General features: G+C 47.1%; 1 protein-coding gene across 1 annotated transcript in view; it reads left to right on the forward strand.

Annotated features, from left to right (window-relative positions):
- plxna2 (plexin A2) overlaps positions 1–19,647 on the forward strand; it is a 281,673-nt gene that overhangs the window by 32,737 nt on the left and 229,289 nt on the right. Inside the window, exons 2-3 of the mRNA XM_080732455.1 lie at positions 139–1,461; positions 6,622–6,804. Coding sequence (XP_080588581.1) covers positions 271–1,461; positions 6,622–6,804 — 1,374 coding nt within the window. The 5' untranslated portion in view covers positions 139–270. The remainder of the gene's footprint in view (positions 1–138; positions 1,462–6,621; positions 6,805–19,647) is intronic.

Raw genomic sequence — 19,647 nt, forward strand, 5'->3', positions numbered from 1 at the left:
ATTGCCTTACTGGCGATGAACCATGACCTGATCTCTGTCTCTAGGGAGAGCCTTCTTTCCAGAATGTTTTGCCAGAATTGTTTCTTTGTGGCTCCAATTAACATTAATTTCCTGTTTCGTTCTTGTTTTTTCTTTCAGAAACATGTTGAAGACCCTGATGAAACTGGAACCTGAAAGCTAGCCTTCAACAAAAGGAGAAGGTCTACTCCCTCCCTCTTGTCTTCCCTTCTCTCCTCTTCCTCTGCCGCTGCTTGTAGGGCCCTGTTAGGAATGGAGGACCGGCAGGCGAAACGCAGGACTTTATCGCTTCGAGCTTTAGCTGTCCTGCTAGGCTACTGGCTCTTAGCAACCTCTAGTACCTTGTGTAGGGGACAGACATTTACTAGCTTCTATCCTGAACGACGGGAGTGGGCATTCAACCACCTCACCGTCCACCAGACCACAGGGGCATTGTACGTCGGAGCAGTCAACCGAGTTTACAAGCTCTCCGGCAACCTGACCCTCCTGGTTTCCCATGACACGGGTCCAGAGGATGACAACAAGGCCTGTTACCCCCCTCTGATCGTTCAGCCATGCACGGAGCCCCTGGTCTCCACCAACAACGTCAACAAGCTTCTACTCGTCGACTACTCCCAGAACCGCCTGCTGGCCTGTGGCAGCCTCTACCAGGGTGTCTGCAAACTCCTCCGGCTGGATGATCTCTTCATCCTGGTGGAACCATCCCATAAGAAAGAGCACTACCTCTCCAGTGTTAACCAAACGGGAACCATGTATGGGGTCATCGTGCCCTCACAGGGCCAGGATGGCACACTATACATAGGCACAGCCGTAGACGGCAAGCAGGACTACTTCCCGACCATCTCCAGTCGCAAGCTGCCCCGCGACCCAGAGTCCTCCTCCATGCTCGACTATGAACTCCACACAGACTTTGTATCGTCCCTCATCAAGATCCCCTCTGACACGCTGGCGCTGGTCTCCCACTTCGACATCTACTACGTTTATGGCTTTGCCAGTGGCGGCTTTGTCTACTTCCTAACCGTGCAGCCCGAGACACCAGAGAACAGTATGTCATCTGGTGGCTCCTCCAACGACCTCTTCTACACCTCCCGCATCGTGCGCCTCTGCAAGGATGACCGCAAGTTCCACTCCTACGTGTCGCTGCCTGTGGGCTGTGTGCGGAACGGCGTGGAGTACCGGCTGCTGCAGGCCGCTTACCTCGGGAAGCCAGGCCGCGTGCTCGCCGCCTCGCTCAACATCAGCGCGCAGGACGACGTCCTCTTCACCATCTTCTCCAAGGGCCAGAAGCAGTTCCACCGGCCGCCGGACGACTCTGCGCTCTGCGTCTTCTCCATCCGCGACATCAACACGCGCATCAAGGAGCGCCTGCAGTCCTGCTACCAGGGGGAGGGGCATCTGGAGCTCAACTGGCTGCTGGGAAAGGAAGTGCATTGCACCAAAGCGGTGAGTGGCAACCACTAGACATACATATTCACAAATACACATACAAATTCACATTCAGTGCAGCATGAATATGATTAACACAGCAGTATGCCTCTCTTTTGTCGCTGGATCAAAACAATCCATTCTGTGGCTCCATGTCCTTCTGTTTAATATTGAACAGTGCAGAACTTTTCTTATGGGGAAATCTACTGTAAGGCTTACTTACTTGTAAGGTTAATATCAAGAACCGAATCAACTAACCAGACCAATGTGCTCACATCAAGTGATGCAATCTGTATCAGCCTTCAGCTTAGACGAGTTGAGGCAACAGAATAATTCATTGCAGTGCACTTGAATTAGTGGAGGGAATTCTGTTGAGGCTCATGGCTTGCTTCCATTCAGAAGCTTTGCATGTTCTCTCCTCTAAACCAGTAACTAAAGTTGGTCAATGATGGGCCAAGAAACCACACTGTCCAAAGATGCTGTGGTAAAAACATACACTGTGAAGTGACTGTATGCCGTAGCAGCACAGAATCCTGTTATCAAATCACTATCTCATTACGTGTAATTATGCACAATTATTTTGTGGCTTTGTAATCCGTTAAAAGTAATTTTATTGTACAGTATATTCTCACTGAGAGAAATTCCTACATGAATTGAATTTATTTGGCTTGGCAACCATCAAAGCGATAATATTTTCCTTCAGCACAATCCAAACAAACATACTCCCCCACCCCCCACAGAGTGTTTGTGTGTGTGTACGCACGGCGCACGCACTAATGGAAAGCTGATCACAAGGCTCTTTTCCTTCTTAAATCTCCAGTTATTCTATAGGTCTCTACTCTCTACTCTCTCCATATCTACATGTAATATCGTGTCAAGTCCTGTTAGGTTTCTTTTATTTCCATTCAGTCCCGGGAGGCTACAGTCCTCTGTGTCTTCTTCCCACAGTAATTGCTATTAAGAATCAAAAGGGGAATAATGAACACTAATGACCAGCTAAGTGTGTGTGTGTGTGTGTGTGTGTGTGTGTGTGTGTGTGTGTGTGTGTGTGTGTGTGTGTGTGTGTGTGTGTGTGTGTGTGTGTGTGTGTGTGTGTTAGTGCGGTGTGTGTGTGACCCACATTCACACCCATACAGTACTGGGTTCATTCGGACATACGTGTGCACTGTGGGTATCATGCCTCATGTCATTGTCTTGGGGGCAGTCAGTGTGCAGAAGCAGTGGGGAAGTAGGGGGGAAAATATATATTTTTCTAGGGTCTTAACGGTATCCCTGCCTGCTCCAACTGTGATGAGAACCACCACTCTGCCTCCTTGGCTGCTAATCCCCCCAGGGACCCCCTATTGACCGCTTTTATTAACATCAGTAAAGTCCCCATTAGCGTAATGTCAGAGGTGATTGTCAGGAGGAGAGAGACGTTATCTGGAACCGGCGCTGTTCGGTTTCATTAGCCACCGCCGAGCAAGAGGCGGCGTAGAGAGACGAGGTTGAAAGGAGGGGCGGGTGGCGGGAAGAGGAGGGAGAAACGGTAAGTCGCAGCGTCAAGGCTTTACTAACCGTGGGAAGACAGAATTGGAACCTCTTCCCCAGCTCCCAGCTGAATCCCCTCATCATCTCTCCATGGGGTCTTCAGTCAACTTCGGAGGGTGCCGGGCACCACACTAGCCAGCTAGCTAGCTACCTATAAAGGCTCTAACCTCCCACTCCCCTCCTTTAGGCCTCATTATCACATCTCAGTAGCACTCTGAGCTGCCAATAACGCTCTGTTCTCCTTTCATGTTGCACGCCAAGAATACACTGGCCCTGTGTCTGTAGCCTCACAGATAAGTGGATGTCAAATGCCTTGCTTAGGACCAGACAGTCCTCGTGGTCAATGAGCAGTCAATAAATCTATAGCGTTTAACGGATTATGCAGAAAGATGTCAATGGATTAGAAGGTCTTTAGGTTCCGTACAAATCACATTTAACAGCAGGATAGGATATGTCAGCCATGTTAACCTTGACTGCTTATTCTGTCTTCCTGTTAAAAAAAGACTGTGACTGTTTTTCTACCACGGGACAGGAGCTTCACTTGGTTGACTCTGTTAGGGGAAAAGAAATCAATTTGGCCTAGAACCCAGTGTATCTCTGTACACTACTCGTACTTGAAATACTTGAGAAAAAAAAGGGTGAATCAAGGTTAGATCAACCCCTCGAGAGACCGAGGTTTGTTCTTCACGGGTTTCTCAGTGAAAAATTCCACGTGCCGTTACTGCCGTACCAATGCTAACATCGGGTAGGCAGAAGTGCAGCGAGCATTAATTATAGCCCTTGGTCTGCCTTCTCTATCCTGCAGACACTCCAGTGTGTGCGTAGTGTGCTTACATGCAGGTCAAGTCTGAAGCTAGAGGTATCTGAGGTTGAGCCAGGGGATACAGACACAGCAGCCCATCAAAGATTTATCACCCCAGTCTTCCAGCTCTTTTACTGTCTGGAGATTCACACCATCTCCGGAGTTGCTATAGGACTCCGTCTCTATCATGCCCGCTGTCTCGCAGTGCGGGTTCTTCCTCCGTCTGGAGCCGTCAGCATTTTTCTTTTTCTCTCCCAAGTTCGGCGGCCTAACAACTAATTACCGTTCCACACAAGAGCAAAATATGAGAGCTCGTATCGATAAAGATGACATCCAACGTACGTGGGCTTCCAACTTAAAAAAGACCGTAAAAGGTCTTATTTGGGATGTTCCTTTTAGACAGGGTGTTTAACTGTACTTGTACTGTACTACATTTCATGTCCCTCTTAATTCACCCCTTCACTTTAATTCCACGCCAAGGCTTGACATGTGGAACTGTGTTATATTATGTCACAGTGTTGTTTAATATCATTATGTAGGCCGGCGTTGAAGCAGACCAGCCCCAGTGAAACTACTGATGCTGAGTATAGATTAAACAGCCATTTTTATTTTACACCCATCGGGTTACTTGATAAGGATTAATAGCACCGGTGCGCTGTCTCTATATTTAGACTCGCCACAGCTCTGGTAAAGATTAGCAATGTAATTAGCGCCAGATGAAACAGCCGGTGCTGTGGTGAATCCACGTTTCTCTCAACCAGTTGTGGGGATTTACTCACATGCAGATGGGGGGCTATGAGAGTTTGTGAGTGTGCAGCGAGAAGGTGTGCCGGGAAACTTGACCGCCTGGGATCCAATGGGATTTGGGTCGGCTGCCAGGTCTGGAAAGCATACATCATCTTAACGATCTTGATATAATCAGAACCAAAAGGTCTGGATCCCCATCAGACCTGGTGGAATCTCTGCATGCTATTGATAAGTCAGAGACTCACACACACGCACACGCACGCAAGCACGCACGCACGCACGCACGCACGCACGCACGCACGCACGCACGCACGCACGCACACACACACACACACACACACACACACACACACACACACACACACAGATTTGTTGCTGTGTCCATAACTAATTACTGAAATATACTGAAAACTATCTCTAACTTATGATGCACATTTGATTAAAAGAGAGAGAGCAAGAGAGAGCGAGAGAGAGAAACAGTCAGATTGCACTGTAAGCTAATATAAGCTTTATTTAGATCTCCCTGGTTAAATATCACATGGGATTGGCTGCCTCACCTATCCCTCTGTGCTATTTTTGGGCAAGTGGAATGAAAGAAAATGCCATTAAGTGTGGGGGGGGGGGGGGGGAGACTATGAGAGCAGAGGCGATTATTCCCTGTCAGCATTATTGCTTCTTTTTCTTTTTTCCCCCCTTTGCTCTGCCTGTGAAAAGCCGTGTGATAGGGGGGAAAAAACCCTTCACAGCCATGATCTGCAGTGTGAGGCTCCCAGGGTAGGAAACATCACTCATACTGGATGGTTCTGTCTGGACCTTCTGCTTGTCTGACACAAGATAGAGATGGAGAGAGAGAGAGAGAGAGAGAGAGAGAGAGAGAGAGAGAGAGATAGAGAGAGACTGACTGACTGACTGACTGACTGACTGACTGACCTGAACTGAGATTAAGAAGTAATAAGTCACAGTAGAGAGAGGACAATATAAGAACTTCTGGGCTCCACCCTGCCAGCCCATCTTACTTACTCTCCGTGGCACTTTGAGGCCGCTGTCACAGCCACTGGCAGGGCCACAGACACTCAGACACTCTGTCTTAGCACTGACCTGATTCAACGCTACAAACGACCTTCGTCACTTCTCCTCCTCTTCATTTCACTGCCCCCCCCCCCCTCCTCCTCTCCTCTCTGGGACGGACTACTTGAGGGCATAACAGTTGCTGCGTTCTCATTTGAAAGCAATCCTTGGAGCCAACATCACAAGGGCCCATAATCCTTTGCAAGTTCACTGAAAGAAAGAAGAATGATTAAAGTATAAGCTCGGTGAGATTCAACGATAGAGTGTGAACAATCCAGATTTTAGTAGTAGGTACTAGGTAGTAATTATTTCACAAGGAGAGCTTAAAAGCAGATCAGCTCAAACCACGACACTCTCCACTTAAATGTTGCCTTCTCACTTGAGTGGTTGTGTACTTCATATCTAAAAATAATATTCCGATATTGCACTACTTTTGCCATATCATGCAGCTTGTGTTGTCCTGCAGAGGTGTGATGCTAGGCTAGTGTAATGAGCCATGGGGAGAGCAAGGCAGAGTTCAGTCAGGTGAGGCTGGAACACGTGGAAGAGAAAGGCAACCGTTTGTCTGGCCAGGAGACTCCCCCCCCCCCCCCCCCCCCCCCCCCCCCTCTCTCTCTTCCATGCTCGCCAACCTCATCCACTCATTTCCTTCTAAGGCGCCCTCTGACCCCCTGCGGCTCTTGTCGCGACTTTTACCGTCGCTCCCTCTCTTCGTCTCCCCATGTCTCTCTCTGTCACCTCCTTCATCTTTCCTACTTAGTGAGCTGTCTTCTTCCATAACCCTCTGGCTTGCTCTTTCTTTCTGTCTCTCTCCACTCGTCTCATATCTTATTCTCTGAGAATATTCCTCCACATCTGATGTGTTTTTGACAGACCGCCTTTCACATTCCACGTCTAAACCCTCTAGAGCCTTTATGATTTATGCATTATATATGGATATCTCACAGTCTTTGCCACCTGTCCTTTTATTGCTTCTCCCTCATTCGTAAATATTCTGCCCTCCATTAAATACCTCTTTCCCCCCATTTTAGCCGGTGCCCATTGATGACTCCTTCTGCGGCCTGGACATCAACCAGCCCCTCGGCGGCTCCGAACTGGTCACCGGCCACACTCTGTACACGGAAACCCGCGACCGCATGACCTCCGTCACTGCCTACATCTACAACGGCTACAGCGTGGCATTCGTCGGCACCAAGAGTGGACGCCTGAAGAAGGTCAGTCACAGTTGCATTTCTTAAATGAATCGATTGATCCAATACCCCTCATTCTACATGTTATTTCCGCTGGGGCATCTGTTCTGGTGGTACCCAGAAGCCGGTTATAGGGTTGTCAGAGTGGCATGCAGGGGTTAAGTTTCTGCCCATCAATGTGAAGACGGGGGTTTGAATTCGTGCCTCCGGCTTGGCCAGGCGTTCTAATGTTCATGTGTGGGAACTTTAGGCCAGGTGGGGAAGGCCATCTCTGTGCCTGTTCAGCAGGGAGCAGAACTGCAGTAGGAAGGATAGCGTGTTCCATGTAAAAATTAGAAGCTGTATTGAAGAGGAGGACTGGTTGTCTATACCCATCCAGACGAACAATAGTCAGCAGTGACAGGGACTATTGTCACTATACACATGGGAGGAATTGGCATAATGACTAATTTAGGAGACAAATAATAACATGCGGGGAAAAAGTCAGTTCTAGGAGATCGCCACTCACTCGAATTTAAGTGGTCTGATCCATGGGCACAAGAAACTTCTCTCCTTGATGTTTAATACCTGCTGTCAAAAGAACCGGAGGGAGGGTGTGCGAGTATGAGCGAGATCTCTGTAGTGGTCATTACCGGTCCCTTTTCAAGTCTGCCCTAAGTGCTGAATAACCTGCACTATCCCATTCATTTTAATAGGCACCTTTCTGCCTTTGACACGCTGTGAGGCTTGAGAGAGCCTCCACGGGAGAGCATGGGATGAGGGCCAACAGCCAGTTAATGACAGAAAGAAAACGCAAGTTAACTGCTGCTTGCTAAAGCCTAATTTATACTCGCCAAAAATAGCCAATCTACAGTACAAGGTCACATGGGTGCAATGCAATCATGCGTTTGATTGCATTGCATTGCAGTGGTGTTCATGTACTGCAGTCATAAGACAGCAGGTTGACAGATTGGTCAGCAACAGCCTGGCTGCTCCTCCCCAATACACTGTTTGACTGACAGCATCACATGGGGCTACAGCTTCCACATGCACAGCCTCACATGCTAACAGCAGCTGCATGCATATCAGAAAGTGAGATGGGGGGGGGGGGGTCTTTAGGCAAGACCTTTGTAATTCCAGGCCCACCTGTAAAAAAACAAATGGTCCTCTGTTGTTTTGGTCCCTTTGTTCCTTTACTTGAACTCGAATCAATGTTCTGATCAGGCTAGTTCGTTGGCGGGGGGGAAGATTCACTCTGCATAATTCCTCTCCTGTTTCAGATGCTTAATAATTTAATGCATTCTTTTTCCTTCATGGCTAAACCAGATGAGATGGAGAACCATGTTCTCCTCACTCTGCTCTGTTGCCTGCATGTTTGTTTTTTTATCTCACTGACACACACACACACACACACACACACACACACACACACACACACACACACACACACACACACACACACACACACACACACACACACACACTCTCTCTCTCTCATCCTTGCCGAAACGTTTATCTCTCGCCCCCATGTATGAAAATGCATGCAAAATGGCCTTTTGCATGTTGGTGCCGAGGTTTGGCTCCTTCCTCATTGGAGAATGACTGGTAACCACAGTAACGCTTGTAGCATGGAGGGTGCGTGGGGCGGCGGGGTTGGACGGCGGGAATTAACCAGGATATCAGCGGCGCACAGCGGTGGGATGGGGGGTGCCACGGTCTGCTGGCCCGCCCAAGCGAGCAGAGAAGCCCTGAGGGGCGCTCAGCCGTGGAGCAATGAGGTGGCTGTGCATGCTGTCATGGCTTACATGATGTGCGCACACTGACTGCACAGCACTCTGGATTTGACTGTGTGTACCAATGCATGTGTGCAAGAGTGTGCTCTTGGTGTCATCCCTTCATGCACACGGGGGCCAAAGGGATAGGGTGACCTCACAAGTCCTGCCGACACTGCATCTTCTCGGCTGGGGTTGGGGGGGGTCAAAGGATAGACACAACAACAGAGGCAAGTGAGACCGGTAGAAAGGGTGCAGGACACGGTGCCACAGTGCGACGGGATCTGATGCTTGGTAGGTGTGTGTGCTCCAGGCTGCCACATCCTTCACATGACTCAGACTGAGGGAGATAGAGGGAGGGGGAGCAAAGCGAGTGTAAGGTCATGACAAGAAATGGAGGAGAGAGAGAGAGAGACAGGCGGCGAGAGAGAGAGACGGAGAGAGAAGCGGGAAGGATGGGGGGCAGGAGGGAATCTGGTGAAATGTGAATTTAGTGCAGAAACCGGGCCTGCGCCGTGCCTGTAATTGGATTGGCTGCTTTCCCAAAGATGCCCACCGACCCCTCCTCTCCACCATCTCTCACTTTCCCCATTCAATCCCTCCCTCGCTCCATCTCTCTCTCTCTCTCTCTCTCTCTCTCTCACTCTCTCTCTCCTGTCCCTGCAGACTGGCTCCTGCTGTTGTACAGTACAGTCTGTGTGTTGCCATTTCCCTGGCTCTGCTGGTGCATGGCAGAGCGTGGCAGTCCCCCCTCTTCTTTGCAAGGGATTGATTGAAGTACATGAGGTTCGGAGGCAGGGTGGCATGAACAGACATAGAGTGAGGAGGATACACATGGGGCGTTACAGATGCACACATGAAACACTTGTTATTTGATCTTTGTGCACGGTGGGCACGAACGAGCGCTCATGGGCTGATACGGTGGACGTGTGTGGCTAGATTTGAATGTGTGGCGCAGATGTTGGCGCAGATTTATGGTTCTGGACACGATTGGTTAGACCAGACCAATGCTGGGCCCTGATTGGTCCCCCAAATCTTTGGGGAACGGAAATGGGTTCACAATTGAGCGGGACCAGACCCATATTCGCCAAGGGCACGTTTTTTTGCCCAGGCGGATTGGTCTGGTTCCAGGCTAGCGCAGACGCACACATGCATGAATTTGCAACACATTAACCACTTTCTACCATGTCATTGTAGGAGACATTTGTTTGCTAGCTGCAATTTTCATCATGCGACACTGTTGGACAGTAAGACAAAATAAAATAGGGCTTAAGGGGTTAAAGAGTAGGCCTACAGTACAATTCACGGTTTAAAGTTGCGTTTATGATGCGGCAAGCTTGTCCTCAGCAAGAGCCTCCTTTGTGTCCTGTGGCCATGAGGAGATAGTCATGGGATCCTGGGGGGCACCCGCCTACCCCCACCCCAACCTCCCTGCCCTGGATGCCAGGATTGATTGTGAAGGGGAGCGGATGTTCACCTCAGCAGAAAACTGCAAGGGGCCAATCGATAGTCCGGGCTGGCACACTCCACTACCAGCTACACTGAAACCAGCCCCCATCGGGTAGCAAAGGGGGGTGGGGGTGTTTGTAGGATGTTAAGTCCTCTCTGAGTTAACGCTGGTGGAAGCTTGCAGCCTCACTCTATCAACAGTTAATGTCCTATTTAAATTCCAGGCCTAGATTTACACTGATACCCACTTGGCTCTATATCGTTTTCTTTATCAGTCTATGCAACCGGAGACCCGTGGAGCGCTTCAGGGCTTCTTGGGTCAAATTATGGGGGAGGATTTGCTATGCAGTTTATTCTGGGTGCACATTACCTAAGAATTGCATCACCTAAATTGGAATTGGCTGTGTGTGGTTCCCCGTTCCTTGCACGGAGAAGGGTGCGAGTGGTGGGAAGTGGTGACCGCGTTAAGCGCAGAGCGGAGCCGCAGGGAACCCTGCCTTTGATATAGCTGGAGATAGAAGGCAGGGCTCATGTATAGAATTGGATGTTAAGAGAGATCACTGCTGTAGATGAATGGGGGGGTTAAAGCACGCACAGCACAAAGCACGGCCAGGGTTTCCCCTGGCGATCAGAGTCAATCCCCCACCAAGCAGTAGGAATGAATATCCTATACAGTACCTCTGGTTATCTTGTGCAAGGAGCAGGAACAAGGGGTTAAATGATGTTTGACGTCAGACCAAAGGGATGCGATCCCAAGTGGCATCCTCTCCCGCTTCTCACGCTCAACAGCGTTACCTGTGTCTGTATAGATTCATTAGCGAAGCCTCAGGCGCCTGTGTGCAGAGAAACAAGATCCAAAGTGCAACGAGAAACGTGGAAGTCTTTCAGCGGTCTGTGTGTTCTAGAAATAGCTTGTCTTTCTGTTTTCTTCAAGCTATTTTAGTGCCTCGTAATGTTTTGACTGACGACGGATACGGATGCCTTTCTTTGTATTTCTCAAGCATCATCACATTACAGAAAGCGGCGGTAGAAGGTGGAGGTAGAAAAAAACGAGCTTGAACAGTGCTAGTTTGCAGCAAACTGTGCTTTGAATAGACATTTAAAAGTCACCCGACCCTTTTAACCTTCGGTCCCTCGGCCATGGCCCTGTGGTGTGTGTGTCTCTTCAGGCTTAATTAATTCTTCTTGTCACGCTCTGGTAAGTAATCAGTTTGGGACTGTGTCCCTGGCAGCTGAACGCGAGAGTTTGAAAGGCGCGGCTCAGGTGCATACCGTACGTGCATTTGTCCTGTGTGACAAGAGTTTTAATTGGACAAAATGTGCCGTCAAGGCAAGCTAGTTAACGTGGCAAATGGGCACGGAGCCGGCTCACCTGGCCACCACTACGGTCTGACATGGCGGCCAGGCCGGATAGCATGTGGGGGCGGTGGTGGTATTCTGTCAGGACAGGGATGTAGCTTAGGTTAGCAGCTGATCTGTGCACGTAAACTGCCAGCGACTTGAAAGGCATGTAAATACTGGCAGCTGCTCTCCAAAGACCCTGATGGACATGGTGTGTGTGTGTGTGTGTGTGTGTGTGTGTGTGTGTGTGTGTGTGTGTGTGTGTGTGTGTGTGTGTGTGTGTGTGTGTGTGTGTGTGTGTGTGTGCGCGTGCGTGCGCGCGTGCGTGCGCGGGTGTGCGCACTGTATATAGTTGTCACTTTCGGGTGGAAACCTTGTATGTCCAAAACCGTTACTTGGGCGAGAGGCAACCTTGTGAGGGCGAGGGCGCGCACATGGGTGCGTGCACAACATGGCTGCTTTGGCATGTATACCATTCTGCTGAGCTGGTCGAGTCATCACTGTGATGTCAGAACAGGTCAGCTATATCCATATATGGAATCTGTGAGGTCAGATGTAGAGGTATTGACCTGCTCCATATATGGAGATCTAGGTGACGATCCAGTTGTCTCCATGTATGGATATCCCGGGTTTGATGAGGTCAGTGTCGTGATCTTCATATATGGAGATCCAGGTGATGATAGTCAGCAGTCTTGATTTGCAAATACCGTATATTCTGTCTTGGCCATATATGGAGCGTCCATATATGGACATTGCCAAATATGCCAGATATGCACTTAATATTGATGACATCGGGACAGGGATCTCCATATATGTGCATAAAAGTGACATGGACGAGTCAAGTGTGACTCGTGTCGCGTCAACCACACTGGTTAGACTGACACATTATGTCCATATATGGGCATTCCCAGATATGGGGTTAATATTGATGGTCATAAAAGGGATTATATTAGTGTGGCCTAACAGGGCATCATCTGGGAATTAGATGTAGAGGTTAGCTCCATGTATGGATTTTGAGGGTTTGATGAGGTCAGTGTTGTGATCTTCATATATCTAGGTGATGATAGTCATCAGTCTTGATTCGCAAATGAATTCTGTCTTGTACATATGGAGCATCCATATATGGGCATTACGGTCGCAATAAGCTCATAACATGTCGCAGGTATTTTCACTACTGTTGTATGATGCTATGAAGTATTCAAATTACACCTACTATAGTGTGAAGTGAGCAGTGCTATTTATGAGTTCATTAAGCGTCCCGCAAAGCTTGGCCAACGTCACCCTGGATGTACAACAAACTTTGAGCGCTTTGTGCCAAAATGTAGGCCAGATGTAGGCCACGCTTTGCGTCCCGGACAAAGCCAGATGTTGAAGCTTAGTTCCTTCCAGGAGCACTGCTTAAAAATACAAAAAGATGAAATATGGAGACGACAGTGATGGTATGTAGTGTAGTGTGCTTGGGCAAGTGTATGTGTGTGTGGATGCATGCATAAGCAGAAACAGAGTGTTATGAGATGCATTAACTAAGTGCAGTCTGATATCTGTCAGCCCAGAGGCTGCTCAGGTGTCTTCTTTTGGCCTGGTGCGGTCTGCTGGGCGGGATCAGACACGGTCAGATTATGTTGTCGCATTGTGCTCTCTGACCCGTCCTCCACGTTCACTGTGACCTTTAGGCAAACGTCACCCTAATGAGAGGGAGGCCAGATGAGGGGAGGCAGGGAAGGAAGGTGAAAGAGACACAGGAGAGAGAGATGAAGAGAGAAGGCTCTGACGTGTATTGAGGATGATAGTCCTTAGCAACAGCTGAGGCCTTGGCAACAGCTGAATGGAGCCCCCCCCTTCTCTGCTGGTCATACTCTTGAGAACAACAGGATGGATTCTGTCACCTACACACACATGCGCGCGCGTGCACACACACACACACACACACACACACACACACACACACACACACACACACACACACGTACGCGCACACGTACAGAACAGCACAATAGCTTTCCAGCTTGTATGCTCAAGCAGAAGTCTTGTTTTACCAACAGTAATTCCTCATGGAGCTGCACCCTTATAAGTTATGAGACAATAGAGAGTTCCGACAAGATGGCGACCGAGTAGGACGCGTTTGTTGAGCTCTGTGGAGGTGCATAGTTTTCACATTTTTTAAGCCCATTTTTTACTGCCTTTATAGTTCTTTTGAGACTTTAAACGCCCAAAACACTGGTGAGCGTCTGTTTTTGCAGTTGTTTCGTGTTTCATGCCGAATACGATTAACACGAGGTCGAGGAGTACCAGGTCTCCGACCGCAAACGCTGACAACATGGCCGGCGCAATGCAGGGCGACGCTGACGCTCCGGTTACAAAGAGCATGCTGCGCGAGGTCCTCAAGGAATCACTGAAAGAGTTTATGGATGGTTTTATTCAACCCATGATGCTTGGCTTGGAGAAGAAATTACTGAAGAAGATTGATGACTTCGGAAAGGAGCTGCGTCCTGCAGTCGCCACGCTGAACACGACCGTGGCTGAACATGGGGAGGCCATTGAGAACTTTGGTTCCTCCATGGACAGTTTGCAGATGTGTATCACTGAATTGGAGAGAAGATGTGCTAATCTGGAGGAGAAGCTCGTCATAGCAGAAGACCGGAGTCGTAGGAACAACATAAGAGTGATTGGGATCTCTCCTGGGCTAGAAAAGGCTGACCCAGTGGCCTTTATCCAGTCTTTTTTGCAGAAAACATTCCCCGACGAGTTTCCCGACTCCCCCCCGGAGGTGGATCATGCTCATCGGACCGGCAATCCACGTTCTGATAAGCCAAGGGCTTTCCTGGCAAGGATCCATTTTTTCCGGGTAAAGGAACGCATACTCCAGCTCTCCAGGAAAGCAGGCCAACTGACATACAATGGCAAAAAGGTGTATATTTTCCCCGACTGGTCTGCTGAAACATCAAAGAGAAGGGCAGCTTTCGGGCCAGTAAAGGAATTCCTACGTTCCATCACCGCGGAAGGAGTTAAATACGGAATAAGGCACCCGAGCAAATTCTGGATAACCGTGGATGAGGCGACTTCTACTTTCAACTCACCCAAGGAAGCTCTGGCCTTTTGCAAGGATAAGTTCAAGACTCCAGGTGCTGCGGACGAGACTCTAGCTACGCAGGATGATGAGACGACAGTTACAGAGAACTAACTTTTACCAGGGACACTTTTGCTTTCGTGATCGCGTGCTTTCAAACACATTCTGCCGATGTGATATCCTTTTGCCTTTAATGGACTGTTGGTAAGCTGGCTGGGACTTTGGAGATGACTTTTACGCAGCGTCTTTCTTTCCTCACTCTCTCCTCCTCCTCCTCCCCAAAGGGTGAGTTGTTAATGTAAAGCCTACTTATTGTTTTGGACTCATCATCTGACTTGACGTTGTGTTTTCAAGTGTTTCGTTTCATAATACCTATTTTATTTGTATTGAAGAATAAGATATATTTTATTTTTTAACAAGATCTGTAAGCAGATGGGTGACTCGTTTTAATTTAGGTTACCGCAAGGAGAGGGGATTTAGGGCTGCTAAAGCTATAAGCATAATTCACTGTATTTTTTGTTTGAATATAATGGACATTGTTCTTGTTATTATTGTATTCCTTTTCTTTGCTCTTATTGAGCGTTGTGCTGCTTACTATATAGGTCTAGAGGGTTTTATCTCTCTCTGTTAAGCTTTGTCTAACGTGTTCCGTGTCGCGGTGCGGAGCCTGCTCTCTCTCTCGTCTTCCCTCTATGTCTCTCTATCTATCTCGGCTTTCCCTCTCTCTCTCTCTCTCTCTCTCTCTCTATGGCTCTCTCTCTCGCTGTGTGTGTGTGTGTGTGTCTCTCTCTCTCTCTCTCTCTCTCTCTCTCTTTCTGTTAGGTAATGGCGGCTATGTTGGTTGTTAGTTTATGGTTCGTTTATGCCTCCTAAAACGCTACTTTCTCGGGTAGGAGGGCGAGACTGGGCTTTGGCCTTTGTATTGAGCAATGTAGCCTACTGTTTAAGGTGAAACAGATATAAATAATATGGTCTAAATTGTGAAGGCTCCGCGGTTCCAGAGACCACTCGCTCTCCCGCCCTTTCTCTATGTCTCTCTACCTATCTCTGCTTCTCCTCTCTCTCTCTCTCTCTCTCCCTGGCTCATTGACTCGTTCTTTTTTTCCTTTTTTTTTCTAATCTCAATAGCTGGCGGATGTACGATCTCGTGGCGCGTTGGCTCTACGTGCTTGTGAATCCGTTTTCTGGGGGGGGGGGGGGGGGGGGTAGTTATTTACCTACTTTACTTGTTGTCTTCTAAAATGTTAATTTCTTGATGGGGGGAGAGGGGAGCTCTGTATTGGGATATTTATTTTGTAGTCGTGATTGGGTAGGTTCACTGTTTGAAGTATGGTAGTTTACTGTTTAAGACGGAAACAGACTTAACTAATATGATTGACATTTATCTAAGTTTGCACTGGCCTTTTGGGCATGTACAGGGAGCTGTATATGGCGCAGTATGCATTATGTGTGCTGTGTTGTATATGGTTTCCTGATCATACATAACTGTGTTTTATGTAAATACTTATGTATACAGACTTTTCTTTTCTTTCTTTTTTTTTTCCTTCTAATTAGTAATTGTGGTTTGTATGCATGGATGCATGGGGGGGGCTGTATGTGGCGCAGTATGCATTAACACTGTGTGTGCTTTGCTGCATATGGCCCCCCGGATGTGCTTTTAATTTCTATTTCTAACTACATATGTAAGTGCATATATTTTTTATATCATATACACTGATTTCCTTTTTTATTTATTTTTATTATTAATATTATATTAGTGCCTTGTCGTGGTGACAGCCTTATTTCCACTTATCTGTCACAAGTGTTTGGTTATTTGCATTAACGTGGCTTATAGGGCTTTATCACATTCTAAGTGGGCCTAATGCTGGACTGATTATTATTATTACAGTTGTTATAGTCCCCTCATTTTTTTTCCCTTTATTCTTTTCTTTTTTCTCTCCCCCTTCTTTACTAGAAATGTTAACATACCATTCTCATTTATTTAAGTGATATGAAGTGGGGAGATTGATCATAATTTGAGCGGATGGAATGTTTGAGAGCTATTCAGCCACAAGAAGGCACTTTTTTGTTGTTGTTGTTTTTACTTTGGTGATCTGTTATATATTTACATAACCACCAGAGGGCAATGTATGGTTACTTTTGGGCAGTTACTTGTTTGCACTCTCTGACAGAGTGAAATGAAGGTTGACTAATAGGTTGATGGGGTGGGGAACTGTTTTTGTGCACTCTGATGCTAATGGGGTTTTCCCCCTCAAGCTTCAATGTTATGTGTTTTTTTATGTTCGTTTGATGTTGCTTTTTCCTTTCTGTTCCTTTTGGGGTTGTTTTGTTTTTCTGTTGGGAAGGTTTGTTGTGAGGGACCAACTAGGAAATTCTAAAATGTTCTACTGTGCTTGCTGTGCGTATGGTTTGAACCACAATTATGACAGAATATAAATTTCTAAGTTTCAATGTAAGGGGAGCGAATATACCGCATAAGCGAACCAGCATTTTGGGGGTTTTGCGATCTAAATCAATTGACTTTGCATTTATACAGGAGTCTCATCTTTTAAAAGAGCATTCCAACCGATTGGCTAATAAACATTATCGTGTTTTAGCCTTTTCAGCTGCTTCTTCCAAAACCAAGGGAGTAGCCATATTGGCTAGACGTAACCTTAGGTTGGATTTTTTGGGTGATTGGTCTGACAGTGACGGGAGGATAGCTGTTGCTAAAATCCGCTTGGAGGGTAAAATGCTAGCACTAGTCTCTGTGTATGCTCCAAATGTTTTAGACAAAGAGTTTTACAAATTACTAACTAAAACCTTATTGGAACTGACGGATTTCAAAATCATTGTTGGTGCTGACTTCAATGCAACATGGCAACATAACCTAGATAGATCCACTGGGGTAGAAAGCAGAGAACAAGCACTAGCGTCTGCAGAACTACGTGCTTGGGCAAACTCAACTGGCTTACTCGACATCTGGCGTTTAATGAACCCAACGGTTAAAGATTTTTCTTTTCTGTCGGGTAGGCATGCTTCATTCTCTAGGATCGATTACGTTTTTGCCCCTGTTAGCTTGTTTCATAAAATTGCCAAGGTAGAGTTGCTCCCAATGTCACTCTCGGATCACAAGGCGGTGCTGTGTGTTGCTTCACTGAAACAGGTTATAGATAGAGCTCCTAGATGGCGGTTTAACACCACACTGCTGCGCGATGCGGCATTTGTAGCTCAGTTTCAAACTGGTTTGCGTGAATTTATAAATATCAATACAGGCTCAGTTGAGGATCCCAGAATTCTTTGGGATGCAATTAAAGGCTTTATCAGGAGTAATACAACCCTCTATGCGTCCACTCAGAGAAAATTAAGGTCAGCCAAACTGGTGGAATTGGAATCTCGGTTTTCTACTTTGGATAATTCTCTCCAAAATAACTTTGATGTTAGTACAGCAACCCAGAGGGAGCTAGTTAAGAAAGAAATTAACTCCATTCTCAAGCGCCGCTCAGAATTTCAAATGAAACGCACAAGGCAAAACTACTATTTTAATAGTGCAAGACCCAGTCACTTACTGGCTTTACGTCTTAGATCCAATGAGCATTTTGCTGATATTGTTAGTGTCAAATCAACAACGGGAGCCATGGTTACAGAACCCAAAGAGGTCAATGCCACGTTTCGTGCTTTTTATGATGAGCTCTACACCTCCGAGGTCATTCACGATGATGCAGTATGCAATAATTTTTTATCCAACATACAGTTACCAACCCTTAGCGAGGCGGATGCGGAAGCCTTAGATAGACCGCTCCATCTGGCGGAATTACAGGAAGCTGTGCTCGCAATGCGTAGGGGCAAGTCGCCTGGTTTGGATGGGATACCCCCTGAACTTTATGCCATCTTTTGGGAAGATCTAGGTCAGCTGATGCTAGACATGTTTCGATATGCAATTGAAAGTGGCTCTTTCTCCAGGGATGTGAATGTAGCTATTATATCATTATTGTTGAAGAAGAACAAGGATCCCACAGATTGCGCAAGCTATAGACCGCTTTCACTTTTGAATTCTGATCTAAAAGTTTTTGCTAAGGTGCTTGCGCGTCGCTTGCAGGGTTTTATGACCACCTTAGTACACTGTGATCAGACAGGTTTCATAGGAACTAGACTAGCCTCTGATAATGCTAGACGACTATTGCATATCATCGATAGGGCTAAGGAGCTGAGGACCCCCGCCGCAGTGTTGTCGCTCGATGCGATGAAAGCATTTGATCGTCTGGAATGGTCTTACCTGTGGGCTGTACTAGATAAAATGGGATTTGGTGCTTCATTCATACATTTTGTTAAAGTACTTTATTCTAATCCGTCAGCGATGGTCCTAACCGGTAAGATCTGTTCGCCGCTATTCACGATTGGCAGATCTTCGAGGCAGGGTTGTCCCCTTAGTCCTCTCCTTTTCGCACTTTCACTCGAACCCTTGGCTCAGACAGTGCGTCAGTCTGCAGATATTACTCCTATTTCGATTAACAACACACAGCATCGCATTTCCCTATATGCTGACGATATTCTACTGTTCATTGAGAATGCACCACAGTCAATTACTCACGTCCTTCAAATCTTTGATCAGTTCAGTTCCATTTCCGGCTACAAAATTAATTGGACGAAGTCAGCCCTTCTACCTCTAAATGATCAGATGAGATCTGCTATCCTGCCGCCCATAATCCCAGTAGTAAGCCAATTCAAATATCTTGGCATAGATATTTTCCCCTCTCTTCAGGCTATTGTTAAGAACAACTATGGTGACACTCTAAATAAGATTTGTCTTGATTTAGATAGATGGTCATCTTTGCCCAACTCTCTCCAAGCTCGAGTTTCAATCATAAAGATGAATGTTCTTCCTAGGGTTAACTTTGTAAGCTCTATGCTCCCTTTGCCACCACCGCCGCAATACTGGAATAAGCTTCACTCCTCGATATCTAAGTTTGTGTGGAAAGGGAAACGCCCTCGTCTTAAACTTTCTCTATTACAACGTGCTAGAGATGATGGCGGCCTTTCATTGCCCAACTTTAAATTTTATTATTGGGCCTTCACGCTCCGTCCCCTTTTAAATTGGTTTAACCCAGCAAGTAAGGTTTCTTGGAGAGAGCTTGAGGAGAGTTTAGTGCAGCCTGTTGAATTGAGAGATCTTATCTATTCAAACATAACTACACATCAATGCAAAGTTCGCTTTGGACCTATCATTTCTCATTTAGTGGCAGTATGGAGAGCAGCTGAAAAGATGTGTAAGATTGATTG

This window comes from Nannobrachium achirus (genome assembly GCF_963921795.1).
Source record: "Nannobrachium achirus genome assembly, chromosome: 9".
Taxonomy (NCBI): domain Eukaryota; kingdom Metazoa; phylum Chordata; class Actinopteri; order Myctophiformes; family Myctophidae; genus Nannobrachium; species Nannobrachium achirus.